This window comes from Neolamprologus brichardi, chromosome 1 (genome assembly GCF_056152115.1).
Source record: "Neolamprologus brichardi isolate AB-2024 chromosome 1, ASM5615211v1, whole genome shotgun sequence".
NCBI classification, from domain to species: domain Eukaryota; kingdom Metazoa; phylum Chordata; class Actinopteri; order Cichliformes; family Cichlidae; genus Neolamprologus; species Neolamprologus brichardi.
Window position 1 is genome coordinate 12,088,916 of NC_142104.1, and position 13,958 is coordinate 12,102,873.

At 38.9% G+C, this 13,958-nt stretch overlaps 1 protein-coding gene across 3 annotated transcripts in view; it reads right to left on the bottom strand.

Moving 5' to 3' along the window:
* trpm7 (transient receptor potential cation channel, subfamily M, member 7) overlaps positions 1-11,277 on the bottom strand; it is a 107,088-nt gene extending 95,811 nt beyond the window's left edge. For 2 of the 3 annotated variants that reach the window (XM_087829587.1, XM_087853185.1), the window contains exon 1: positions 10,259-10,282. In XM_087829587.1, the coding sequence (XP_087685713.1) occupies positions 10,259-10,267 (9 nt within the window). In that variant the 5' untranslated portion in view covers positions 10,268-10,282. Of the gene's footprint in view, positions 1-10,258; positions 10,283-11,121 lie in introns of those variants that run through there. The other variant, XM_006779833.3, reaches the window with a different exon arrangement.
* Between the last annotated feature and the right edge of the window lie 2,681 nt (positions 11,278-13,958).

Below are 13,958 nucleotides of genomic sequence, written 5' to 3' on the forward strand. Positions count from 1 at the left end.
AATTTTGACCACTGAATTCTTTTATTTATTTATTCTCAAATTTTATCCTGATTTCTGTAAGAAAACCTTTGAGGGTTTTTTTTTTTTGAGGAGGGGGGGGGGGGATTTATTATCTCAGTAGTGGGATTATTACCTTCACTGTTAGTATGGATACAGGTTTTAGTCAAATGTCTTCATGAAGCCTTTGCTAACCACAGAGTGTAGATCAACCCACAATTATCAAAACCACTTATTAAAGATGGTAAATAAAAAGTGGGTGCCACAAAGATTTTAGAAAACAGATAAATACACATTATAACATCTATTAAAGGCATAAAAGCTCGTGACAGAGCTGACCCCCTGATCTGTTTTCAGTCTTTTTTGCTAAGCCACCTGGCTCTGGGCTCCATCTTTATATTTAACACACAGACACACAAGAGCAGCATTAGTCATCACATCAAACACAGAAGGTAACCACAAAATCTTGGACTTCTTTTAATTAAGGTAATTCTGACTCTTTGCCAAACTACATGTACAAATCTTGCTTACTTGCATAGTCGCCACCCAAAGGCCCATGCTGAGCCAGGAAAAACCATGTTTAGCACTGGTTTAGAGCATGCAATTACAGGCAGTCATGGGAGGCTAAACCACTGTATCCAATGACGTTAAATAGTAGGTTTGATATTTGGTGAGCCAATTAGAAAAATAGTATTGTTAGTGCTTGAAGCAGTCTATCCACGTGATAACACTTCAGATTTGTCATTTTAAAAATGAAAGAATATGTGGGCTATCACAACATGCTGCCCATGATAACAATGGCACTGGTCTACAAGAAAGCAGGAAAACATAGCACAACATAAAAACACCCCAGCAAAGAAACATGAATTATGTAGTTATTTACTGCAATGGCTTTGCATCCCTCCCCCACTGTCCACCAATTTTTCAAAAGACTGTATTTAAATGATGGAAGGACTATCATGCCACTCATTGGGTATAATTAACTCCCGCAGCCGTCCTCCTGTTGCCATCTTTATGTTTTGATACTGGATGCGCGCAGTAGCAATTCGGCAGTAACGAGGCAGACCTGCTCCAAGGTGAACTCTGCTTTGTTGTCCTTTTTAGCTCTAACTGGTAAAATTTGTAAAATGAAACTAGTGACTGACACCATACAATTATCAGGTAAGAGTTTATTGAGGGAATGGAAGAAAGATAACACCGTCTTTTCCTCAGAATTCTTCACAATATTCGTGCTGCTACAGGAGTCACCCCCTGCAGGCATTTACAAGAATGCAGGTTTAAGACGCTTCTGCACTGGCTTCATTTTTTAGACCCGGGAGCTTTGCCTGTCTACGTATTCATATACAGTTAAAACACACTTTACCCCCTTTGAGTCATTTGTTCTTCACCACAAGATGGTTAGCTTTCGGTTTTTCCTCAAGTGATGAGCACCAGCAAAAGTAGTGACTATTGTCTAATATCTGCCAGCAACGCAGCAATAACGCATCATAAGAGGACACACAACCATATACTGGCAGTTGCAATATCTTTACAGTTACAGTAAGCAGAGAAAAAAGATAAGCACAGTTCTCTGCATCTTTACTACAATAAGGAGTCGATATGACTGCTGCCTCATAGCTGAAACTGTCAAACACCAACTGCACAAAAACAAGACCAGCTCATGTGTTGATTGGCTCTCCAGGAGCAGGACAATCACCTTTCACCTATAAATTTTTATTCAGTAACACGTGTCTTTTTAACGTCTCTGGTTTTAATGTAGCTGATGTCAATACTTCTTTCCATTTTTCCTACTATTATTGGCCTAATCCCCTCCAAACACATTTATTAAAAAAAAAAAAAAATCAATGCAGGAACAATTTTTTAAACACCTTCACGATAACACTGCTTCATGTATTAATGACTTCTACTCCTATACCAGTACTGATGGGAGTTTCCACACCCATCGGTTGATGGGTTTGTGCACATCCACTAGAATAAATGGCTTCAGGGCTTTGATGACATCAGAGTTGGCACATGCACACGCAACATTAGTGAGCCTTGAACATGTCCCAGCCTAGTTGGGATTGAACAAAACTGAGGATGTGATGCAAAACAGAATGCCATCTAATAATCAGTATATCTGGATTACCTTATTTTAATAACGGCATTTACTATAATTGTAATCATTTAAATTAAAGCCATATTTATTGCATGGTGCCACAATTCCCCATATTTACTGAAACTTTTCCACATGGTGGAAAGATTATGGTTTACATTTCACAAACTTTGCTGCATGATTTCATCTTCACCTTCTACCTGCACAGCAGGTCATTTGCTCTTTACTGCCCCACTGGTTAACAGATTCGCTCATCTAATCAGTGTTCGACATCTAATTCAGTCTCGCTATCTGCTGAACTAGTGACAAATGTGAGACACACCTAAGGAATAAACAAGGAATAATCTTTCTGTGATGTGGAGGAATGCATTGAAACCGTTGTCTTTTTGATCCAATACAATCTAACAAAGGGTTAATAAGGCAGATAAAAGCAAGACTGCTAACCTGTAACCATGGTACCTGAAAATGTCAGGCAACAAAAGACTTGAGCTTCACAGACACTGCCAAAAAACACACACCAACTCTTACTCTCCCACTTCCTCGCTCCCTCCCTCTTCCTCTCTGGCTTCTTTCTGAGCCCCGGGTTTTTATGACAACTCCGATCACGCGAAAAATTTGACCCAGCACCTTTCTATCCTGTTCAGCTCAGCAGTGTTAGATGCTGTGAGTTTTGTTTATGGGCAGCTATGTGCAACTGGGGGAATTAATATGTTAATTTGGAGAGACACAAATTTGATTGTGCACTGTCACTTTATCTTCCATCTGTCACCCCTCAGCCAGAAACCTTGCCAGCTGAGCTCTTCCTCTCCCCTGCTCCTTTTTCCCAACAATGTTACAAGGCTGGCTGGTCAACCCATCATTCCTCTGGCCCTGAGTGACGCAATACAGGGTGAGATAACATCTGGCTTGGCAATTCTATTACCCATTAAAAAGAGTGGAAGCAACGAGGTCAGCACTTCAGTGCAAGAGCAGTTCTCAGAACAAACAGAAAGACCTAGATTAATTATTGCCATTTTATTTTCTTCCATGTTTGATTTAAGAAGCTGTTACCAAATGTACTGATAGAAATGATTTCAAGAGCTTTCCCACCATTTGTAATAGACATAAATATGGTTCAGGATTTAAACCAATTAAAAAAATGTTAATTTATTTTAGAGACTTAACCCAAAGATATGATTTTTTTTTTCTTCCCTTAACAGGAATTACTACTGTGCCACAGATCTGTGACTCATCAGATCTAGGGCATCCTCCACGGTACAGTGAGCTTAGGCCTTCTCATGGAGGGTTTTTTTGTCCGACTACTGATCTCTGAAGGGATTAACTCATAAGGTACACAACACAATCTTGAGACCTAATTATTAATTTACATCATTCTACATATAAAATGGCCATTTGTAGGGACAGGACATTTAAAAATTTGAATTTTATTCTTTTCAATATGTTTATTAAGATTTTTGATATAAAGAAAAAACAAAACAGACAACACAACAGCAAAAAACCAACAAAAAAAAAAAAAAAAAAAAAAAAAAAAAAAAAAAAAACCACACACACACATAAAAAATAAAAATTAAAAAAAAACAAACAAAAAAAAAAAAAACCCACAAATAAGGCAAAAGATTACACTGCATCAGCAAAGACACTACTTCAACACTGGCAAGAAACAAAAATAAAACGCTAGGGTGGTAGACTGAATTATCAAAGAGAACTTTGTTTTAATACATGATCTAAAAATGGCTGCCACACATTAAAAAACTTACTAAGTTTGTCCTCTAATGTACACCTAATTCTCTCCATATCCAGTAGAGCAGTCAGTTCTGTCAGCCACATTTTGAACTGAGGTACAATGTCAGACTTCCAGAGTCAAGATAATTGTCTTAGCAATTACCATTCCAAACAAAATTGTCATTTGTGCAGCAGAGCTGAGATGTAAAAGGGAAAAGGAAGATCCAAACAATGCAGTTATTGGGTCCAGCTCTATTGTGCAGTTGTACATATCAGAAAAACATTTAAAGATGTCCAACCAATAGTTGTACAATTTGGGGCAAGTCCAAAATAAATGAGTAAGAGAGCCTTGTCCAAGTTTACAACGGACTAATAGAAGGAAAAATCTTGTGGAATTTAGTTTTTGAATAATGAAGTCTGTGAAGCACTTTGAATTAACTGATGCCTTGCATTTATAGAACAAGAATGGATTCTACACAGACTCCTGTCGCACACCTCATCTCCAATTAGCATTATTATTTTTTGGGTGTGTTTTCTGTCCATGGTTACAGTGGCAGATTTTTACATTAAATACAGCCAGAGCAGGATAGGGCAGGATAATCCAGATCAGCAAAAAGTTACAACTTTGAGAGGTTTTTTCCCCCGTCTCCTCTTGGCTCTGTATGACACCAACGAAAGCAGATATCCCCAATATGGCCTTGTCAGGTAGCCAATCAGAAGAAAGCTGGCTTAAAGGAAGCGGAGCAAAAACACAGTGGGTTCTGAGGTGCCCAGTGTAAATTATGGTTATTTTGAACTGTGAATTATGCAAAGCCACTCCAGTATATATTTTTTTAAAAAATCAATCAAGGAGCATTTGGAAATGAGCATAACAGGCCTCCTTTACAATCAAAAACAATAAAGAGGAACAAGAAGTTTGCTTTTATTTCATTTTATTTTTTTATCTAGTTATTTTGAAATCTTAATCATAATCTGATCATAATCTGATCTTTTAACAGTGCTTATCGTCCTCTTTTCTTTACTTGATTCCATTTCAGTCTTTTTCCTGCAGTTACAACCATCGCAGTGTTAAAGTTGTCATACACAACATGAGATAACGTAGACAACACATAGATTTTATGGAGTACATCAATTTAATTATAGTCGGCTCTACTTGTACCTTAAACGCAGCGCTGCTGATAAGCCTGCATCACTTTGTCAGCTTTTATTCCCAGCTCCAGCTGCAGCATCTGTGCTGCTGTTGAAGGCAACTACAGTCTGCAATTTTAGCAATGTAACGCAAGACACGATGCGCAACACAGATCTAATAAAACTTTGAGATTCACCACCATCTCTAAGCAGCATATCAAAGACATTAAGTTTGTGCAAATCAATTACATACTGCGTGGTTAAATGCTTGTGCATGTTCATGTTGGAGGTATTTCCGCTCTTTGTTGTGATTAGTGTTAGAGTCACTGCTTAAGTAATTATTACACAGAACATTTTTCTTAAAAGTAATGCAGTACATTACTTAATTAGCCAGGAGAAAGACATTTGTTATAGTACCCGTAACATTACTTTCATGTTACTCTGTAAAATAATCTGAAACACTGTCTCACTTGGCTAGCTTAGCGTTAGCATGATGTCTGTGCAGGTGTTTGCGAAGAGCTGAAGTTGTGTTAACCGTATAATGCAGCTGCTTCTGTCCTGGAGCAGACTACACTTTACCATCGTGCTCTCATTCTTTTGTGCAATAAAAATAAGAGTACCGTCCATATCCACACTGGAGACTGCTCCACTAGTCTCCTCCTCCAACACAGGAACTGATATCAACTGATCGACGTGAGTGTGCACGAACCAATCAGGGGGATCAATAGGCAAGCAGAGTAACGCTTTGAAGGAATTAGAGTACTGGGAACTGGATCTCTACAAGAACTGGTTCTTGATTCCCATCCTTAGGTGCGGTATGTGTGAGTAAAAGAGCATCGCACACTGAATCATATGCTACAACATATGACTGAAATTCCTCAAATATTGGTTTCCCTTTTATAATCTCAATGGTGCAGTCATACCATACAAACAAGGCTTCCAACATTTATTGGATTTCATTTCTTTAATACATTTGTTGTAGCTGTCACATGGTGAGACGTCGTCCTAAGTTTCTGACAATAAAAATTTGTTGCAGGCCATCTTTGGTTACAGGATCATTACAAAAGCCATGGCTCTAAAACAGTGGTCTTATGTTACACAGTGAGAGTGGTTCAAAGATATCACGAGGATTAGGTTACGTGGCCATGGTTTTGCCTGGGACAAAAAAAATTAATTAAATAAATAAATATAATAATATAGTATGGTATATAGTCTGATTTATTCTGCTGCCTAGTAAGAACCATCAATATTCTCAGGGACTCATCACTTTTTCAAGTGCTACAAGTCCAACAAATCATGGATAAGCAGACTAAGAAACAGCTTTTACCCTGCAGCCAGCATCACTCTTAAGTCTGGATAATCATATGAAATAGCTTATCCTTATGTGTAAAATAAAAAATGGAGAGCTGTAAATTTCCTCCAGAAAAAAAGAGACTTTATTTTTGCACATCTTTCTATAAGACGAATCACTAAAATGTCCGCGTTTAACCCCAGATACTATACAGTCTGCTAAAAAAACTGACCCAATCAAAAGAGTTACAATGTGGTTATCTGAAAATCTGTTATCATATATTGGTTCAATTAAAAGAGAAGCACAATACGGGACATTTATTTTAACTATGACAGCTCTTATCAATTTGCAATCCTTGCCATATGTTATTGTTCCAAGAACTTGGCCTATAAAAGACTATTAAAATGGAGAGAACAGGTTCATTAAAGCCTTCAGATAAGATTGCCAGAAACCAGCACACAAAAGTGCAAACAGTCATGAGACCAAAGTGTGACAACTCAACAGCTCACACATTCATGCCCTCTGGGGCAAAGCTCTGAAAGACTGCACTGCATGGGGCGGATACAGTGGTAGCATCAGGCTAGCCTCCTGAGTGCTGCATCGAGAAAGCTGTATTACCTAGTTCACTAAAGCATGTGATAGCTTTCCTTCTCAACATCTGATGCATACAGCTTTGCGAACCTCTGAAAACTACGGTTTAAGCAGAAACAAGAGTAGGGACAGTGCCAAGGTAATAGTGTATTAAAAGCCAATAAATAAATAAAGAGCGTGCTGTACAAGTAAAAACAGAACTGTCTTGCAGTTCTTTCGGGGAACTCTGGAGCACCCACAAGTCAGAAATGGGCCACAAGCTGTACAAGTGACACAAGTGAAAGCAGTCAGCTGGATACTACAGAGAAACACTCCATTCACAAAAATTCACAAGTTGTGACTGCTACTATTTTTGAGTTTGAGAACCCTGCACAGTGCTGTGCCAGTGGAAAAAACTTTATCTGCCATCTCTGTGTGTGTGTGTGTGTGTGTGTGTGTGTGTGTGTGTGTGTGGTGTGTGGTGTGTGTGTGGTGCAAATGTAGTGTGAGATAAACTCAAAAGTCAGTCAGCAGACTCAAACACACATGCAGTAACACAAATACAGCTCGAGTCTGTTGCAGACCATAACAAAGTGACGCAAAACCATTTTCTACCAGCTCTAAGCCAAAACTGAAGTAAAGCTAAAGTTAAACCACCTAACTTTACGTAACAGTCTGTAACTAGCAATAACAAAACTCTATCACAGATTGAGCTCACGTCTATAATGAAATGGCATTTGTTTCAAACTAACAGTTACAATCACACTGTTTAGAGTAGCAGCACAGCAGAATCCATCATCTAGAGGTAAGCTGGAGCATGTGACCTGCTCAGGCCAACACTGAGGAAAGTAAAGGGTAAAAGACACACTACAGGCTACTATAATCTCAAGCTGCTTTTGCACAAATCTCTAAAATATCAGTAGAATCAGGACGAGACATTGCCTTAAGTTGTGCTTTCTAACATGGAGGAGAAATGTTTCACTTTAGCTTTGGTCCTACATTTGAAAATAGTCTGGTTTAAGAAGATGACCACTAACTAGTAGTGAATTCACCAGACTATTTCCTGCAATACTGGACATCAAGCAGTCTATACAAAAAAACTTACAAATTAAAGACAGTTGCAGTGTAAATATGAAAAAACTAATAAAAGTAGATAAAAGTAGATGTAACATGGATGTTTATAAATCGTGGATGACATTTTTAACCATTTCAGTGACTACTAAACTAAACCATTCTCACACAGGTAAGATCCAAGGACATAGCATATCTGTGTTGATATAGTCAATGTTCCCTTCTGAGTACCAACAAAACTATGGACAAGGCTAATTCACAGCTGTTTCTGCTTCACTTCTTCTCTTTACATCTACCCTGAACCGTCATTCTTTTTCACAGGAAAAGTACGAGAAGTACCATCAAGTTCTTGGAAAAAAGGGAGGTCGTGGTTTTACAGACAGGAAAAAATACAACTTGCAAACACATGTTTGGGCAAGTCTTCAGGGAGCATTCCAGAGAGCACGTTCAGTGAAAACTCTTGGTTTTGTCGATGACAAAACGCAGAAAACTATGTTTTTTCATTCCAAAAAGAGGTAAAACACTGAGCCTGCTTGCTGGAAGGTCTTCTTTATCAAATCAGCAGCTGTCGGACATGATGTGTGCAAAGCCAAATTAATTTGCATTACATTATATCACTGCTATCAGAGTACAGCAAAGTCATTGTGTCAAATCACCTACCTGCAGATTTAAACTCACTGTTTTGAGTATAATTTAAACTAACAACTATGACTACATGAAGTTTACTATAAGTACCCAAATCGTGTAGTCATAATAATCAAAGCTGAGTATGGAAAGCTGAATACAAAAACATATGGTATAATTTTTAGCCATTACATTAGACCAGTTTTGACATGACAACAGTTTTTCTTTTCTTTGTTTGTTTGTTTTTCATATAGAGATTATTTTTTTCTTGGATCAAAGACAGGAACAAAAGAAAAAGGTATATGAATATCAGCCAGGTTGCTATTTTAACGCAACTGTACTAATACTGGCCGAGAATAATTTATTGACAATTGATTACTCCGTGATTAGGACCTCTGGGTGGGGTTTTATTCCTAGTCAAATACATATAATTTAAATAGTAAGACTGTCAACGAGTTCTCTGAGGGGATGGCAAGACCATTAAGGCAGCTCTTGTGTATTTATATATAGACAAGTGGAGATTCTGTCAATATACCAGGGGCCTGAAAAAGAAGAAAGTTTAACATTTCCAAAACAGAATTTTTGATATCTAACATCACTAATCATAAACATGTGTATCGTGTTAGGTAGTCACACAAAGGTGTATTATTTTAATAAGTCATAACATGTTTTAATGCGCAATAAGATGAAAATCACAAACATGAATGGGCAATTCATTTTCCCAAGAAACCACACGAGAATTCGGGACTGTTCTGGAGGGTCGGACCAATAATACTGAGCAGAATTGACTTCAGCTTAACAATATTATTTCTTTGTAAACTTACACGGTACAACAGTTCCAGTTTCTGATGTGGCCCGTTGGAAAATATAATTGCAGATTATTTTTCTCCTTACAAAACGAAGAAATTATGATTGGATACAAATATGAGGAACTTAAAAAAATGTAATAAAGGTAAAAGCAAGACTGGCGCTGTAGCAAAAACGAGGAAGGAAAACTTTCACTACTCCTGACGGTGTGAAAGTATAATTTAACAGGCTTATTATTAATGCTGCAGACCAATCATTAAATACTTAATATAAAAAAAATACAGAATTGTAATTAACATGTTAACAGTATTTTAGGGTGTGTAGGACTGACAATTTTATAGCGTTTTTCTGGCAAACAGAAGACAATGCTTTCCTTTTATCACACAATAAAGATGTGTTTAAGTTCTGTAAATTAAACTGGACTTTAAGAAAATGCTGGTTAAATATATTTTAATCACAGTCCTGGTGATTTTTCTTTGGTGAAAGGCCAAAACCCCCAAACGGAGTATTAGAGTCTCATTACGATAAAATATTTAAAAAATATTTCATTTGCATCTTGAAAATAAAGCAGAAAATCTGAGAGTAAAGCTGAAAAACAATCAACACATACTTTACTTCGTGATGATCACCAGAAAGAGCCACCCTACCCAAACACTGCCTATGTCCTTCTACGTCTGCTCCAAAGAGGGCATATTAACATACTGTGTGTGTGTGTCTGTCTACTCTGACAGCTTCGGTTGCAAAGACGAAAGGGTTTGAGCAGATCAACAGACGCCCTCCTTAGAAGATCGTTACAGTTCCCATTACCTCAAAAAAACCAACAGGATCATCATAAAAGATGAATCCCACACTGGACACTTTCTGGAGGGCCCCTGTAGGTTTTAAACACACGAAAAACACTACGAGTATATTCAGAGAAATACGCAAACAGATATAAGTCCAGCGGACGTTACCAAGGACATCGTTCTCCTCGACGGTTGCCATGGTGAATCTTAGAATCGACACTCCATTGATGACGACTTTTTAATAGACGTCGCGCACGCGCTCGGCTCGAACCCAGATGTTAAAACCAATTCCAGTTTATTTTTTCCTCCCTGTCTCTCTGACTCTCTCCAGGAACAAAACCACAACAATGACTGCAACAGGCCTGAAACGTTCAGGTCCAGCCCAACATGGGCAGAAATACAGGCGTTTCACCAAAACCTGAGCTAATAAAAAGAGCATTTCAACACCACTTTACTTTTCCTGACGCTGGCACGTCTGCGCAGACTTGGCAGCCACTCGGGGTTGCATTGACTTGTTGGTGGTAATGACAGTGTGTCTTGTCTGACATCTGAGACAGCTAAAGGAAACGTCTTAAACAAGTGCTAGCTGCTATTATCAGGTCTAAATGATCGTGAGGTGAAGAAAAGCTCAAAGACAGCGTTGCTCATATCGGCCAGCTACCACTGCTGCTGCTCCACTAGCTTGTTAGCTTAGTATAGCGCTAGCTCGCTAGCTATTTAGCCTGCTAACGTTACGCCCGTGTGTGATTTGGGAGTTTTCTTTGCTAGACGATGTGTCCCTGTGCGCTCTTCGCACACTACCTTCACGTTACAATGTGTCAACTCAACAGCCATGCAGCGATTAAAGGGGGGGGGGGAAACGGCAAAACGTCACCGCGACCCCAGCTGGGTACCTGACCAGGCAGGAGACAGCATGCATTGGGGGGAACCTGCCACTCAAACCTCGATCAGTCACGATGATCCTCCGCGCCAATTTAACCAGACCATAAAACCTAGGGGTGGCAGCTGACCACCCGGAGAGCTTCACATACCATTCTCTTCACCGTTGAGACTCAGGAAGAGCTCTGTCGTGGCTTTTATCCATCTATCAGCGGTACTCTCAGTTAGCCTTGGAAGGAAAGCCCGGTAGACGTTGGAGAGATCCGCTTCGGGTGCAGCTCCAACGGAAGGTTGCCTTTTCATAATTGTGCGACTCCAGACTGACGCTGCATGACGAGCCGGCTGACTCAGCCAGCTCATTGTCACGTGGCGGAGGCGGAGCCAGAAGCCACATGTGCGCTTTGTTTTATTTCCTCTGTTTTACGAAGACGCCACGAGGTGACGACTTACGCTAAAGCGATTAAATTCAGTTTCATTCATATAGTGCAAACCCGTATCAACAACTGTCGCGAGACGTTTTAAGATAAAGACCCTACAACCCCATCATCCAGCAATCCCACTTAAGCAAGCTCTTGGTAATGGTGGGGCAGAAGAACTCCCTTTCCACAGGAAGAACCGGGTCCAGGGCAGGGGTGGATCTAGAAGGGTGGCATGGGGTGGCATGTACCATCCTAAAATCATCTCTTGCCACCAGAAGTGCTACCCTAGTTTTGCACATGACAGTGTTGTTTATTAAAATAAGAAATTCTAAAACTGAATATATTGATAATTTCCTCTTACTTTTGCTGTTTTGTTTCCACCACAATAAAATCACACTTCCTGCACAGCTCTCTCTCTCTCTAAGTGTACTTTAAGACCAGTTTCTTATCTAAAAATCACAATTTTCTGCATTATTTGCTTTCTTATTACCCACCTGTCTACCGTTGTGTACAGCGCTGTCGGCCAGTGTTTTTTTGTGTTTTTTTAATGACCTCCAACAAGAAAGTGCCATTTCTGCTGTTCAATACTGAAGAAATGTAAACTTTTTAAAATGATGGCAAATTGCAAAACGCTTAGCTGTGTCTCTAATCAAACATCTGTAACTTTGCTCTGCTTCACTTCAGCAGCATCAGGTAATGTTCATATGTTGATGCATGGTTTTCTTTTGTTTTTGTTCTACTGCAGAATATTTTTAAGGATATCTGCTATAAAAAGCCAGGCCAGAAAAATCTCCTTAATGTTTTTCTTTTTTATCCTCAGGTACTTTGACATGGTACTTTGGCATCTGCTGTGATGCTTACACCTCTGATGAAGTCTCACAAGTGTCAGTACTGATAAATGATCAGAATTATAATATTTCTGACTGTCTGAGACAAAATTTCCCCAGTTCAAATTGAATCAAAATCGTGGATCGAATCAAATCAGGACCATGTGAATTGGAATCAAATCGATCCTAGAAATCAGTGACAATACCCAGCCCTATTTCACACAGGTGGTTGGTTGCTGCACTCTGGAAATGGAATAAAGGTGAGTGTTATTAACCTTTTGGGGTCCACGGATACACAGCACCTCCAAATCACATAACTGATTTAAGATGACTAAGCTCCAATAAGCTGCAGCCACGCTGAGTCTCTATTTCAGCCTGTGTTGAAAGTTCAGACTTCAAAGTATACACCGGTTTTTAAATTTTAATGACAGACCACTAAATCCAGAGTTAAGATTAAAAAAAAATATATAAGCCTTTTTTCTAAACACTATTGTCACATTTTGTGTGTTTTGGGGTTTTTTTTAAAGCATTTTCTAAGGACAGCACAAAAACACTAAAGAAAAAAATAGCCACCTCTTTCCTATTGGTGGAAAAATGTAGCATGTCAACCAATTAAAAAAAAAAATCAACATGTGGGATTTGGTTGTTTAGGAATAGGGGAAAGTTTTGGGAGTGATGGCAGAGAGACAGAGCGAGCAAGTGAAAGAGAGAGAGAGAGATATCGATAGTGAGTTTTGAGATGTGAGAGATTTGTGAGGTTTAGCGTGGAGTGTGTAGTTAGTCTGTTATGTAGTCGTTGTTTTGTTTTGTGTGTCAGTGAGGGCACTAATGACTGTCACAAACCACTAACCTACTGATCGGAAGGTTAGTGGTTCGATCCCTGGCTCCTCCAGTCTGTATGTCAAGTATCCTTGGGCAAGATCCATCCATCCATTCGCTTCCGCTTATCCTTTTCAGGGTCGCGGGGGGCGCTGGAGCCTATCCCAGCTGTCATAGGGCGAGAGGCGGGGTACAAGATACTAACCCCAAGTTGCTCTCTGATGCAACATCGGAGTGTGAATGTGTATGAATGTAGTTAGGAAGCACGCAGAAGTCTAGAAGAAAGTGCATGTGTGACTGGGTGAATGTGGAATGTTGTACTTGCTTTGAGTACTCCAGGAGAGTAGAAAAGCGCTATATAAGAATCAGTCCATTTACCATTTACAAAGGCAGATTGCAATGCAAACGCTGTCTCCAGGTGGAAAAGAGGAGTGATACACCTCCTGTTGTCAGGCCTGCAGGTTTATCGCTGTGGTGTTCTCCTCTGTCTTGTGGCAGACAAACATTTTTTTTTTACTGGCACAAATAATTTGTGGGGCATCTTATTAAGACACCTGATTGTTCTCTCATTTTCATTATAGTAATATTTTTAAATGGTTGTACAAAATAAAATTAAAAAAAAAACACCAGGTGTATTGGCTGCATTTTTTGATAAATAGTTGTATATGTTTACAAAATGTGTGCAAGTTTTCAAAATGTACAATTTATTTTAGCATTTAAAGTTATAAAAATAATTTACTCAACACGTCTGTGGTTTTTACAGTAAAAAAAAAAAACTACTAGAATTTTATGTTTGTTTTTTATGTTTTACTCATGTCTCTAATCATCTGGCGTTTGCTAAAAATCTGACGTGGAAGAGCAATTTTACCTTTCAGAACAACAACCCAAGTACTGTGTGAAATGTACAGGTTATAGGTCATATTA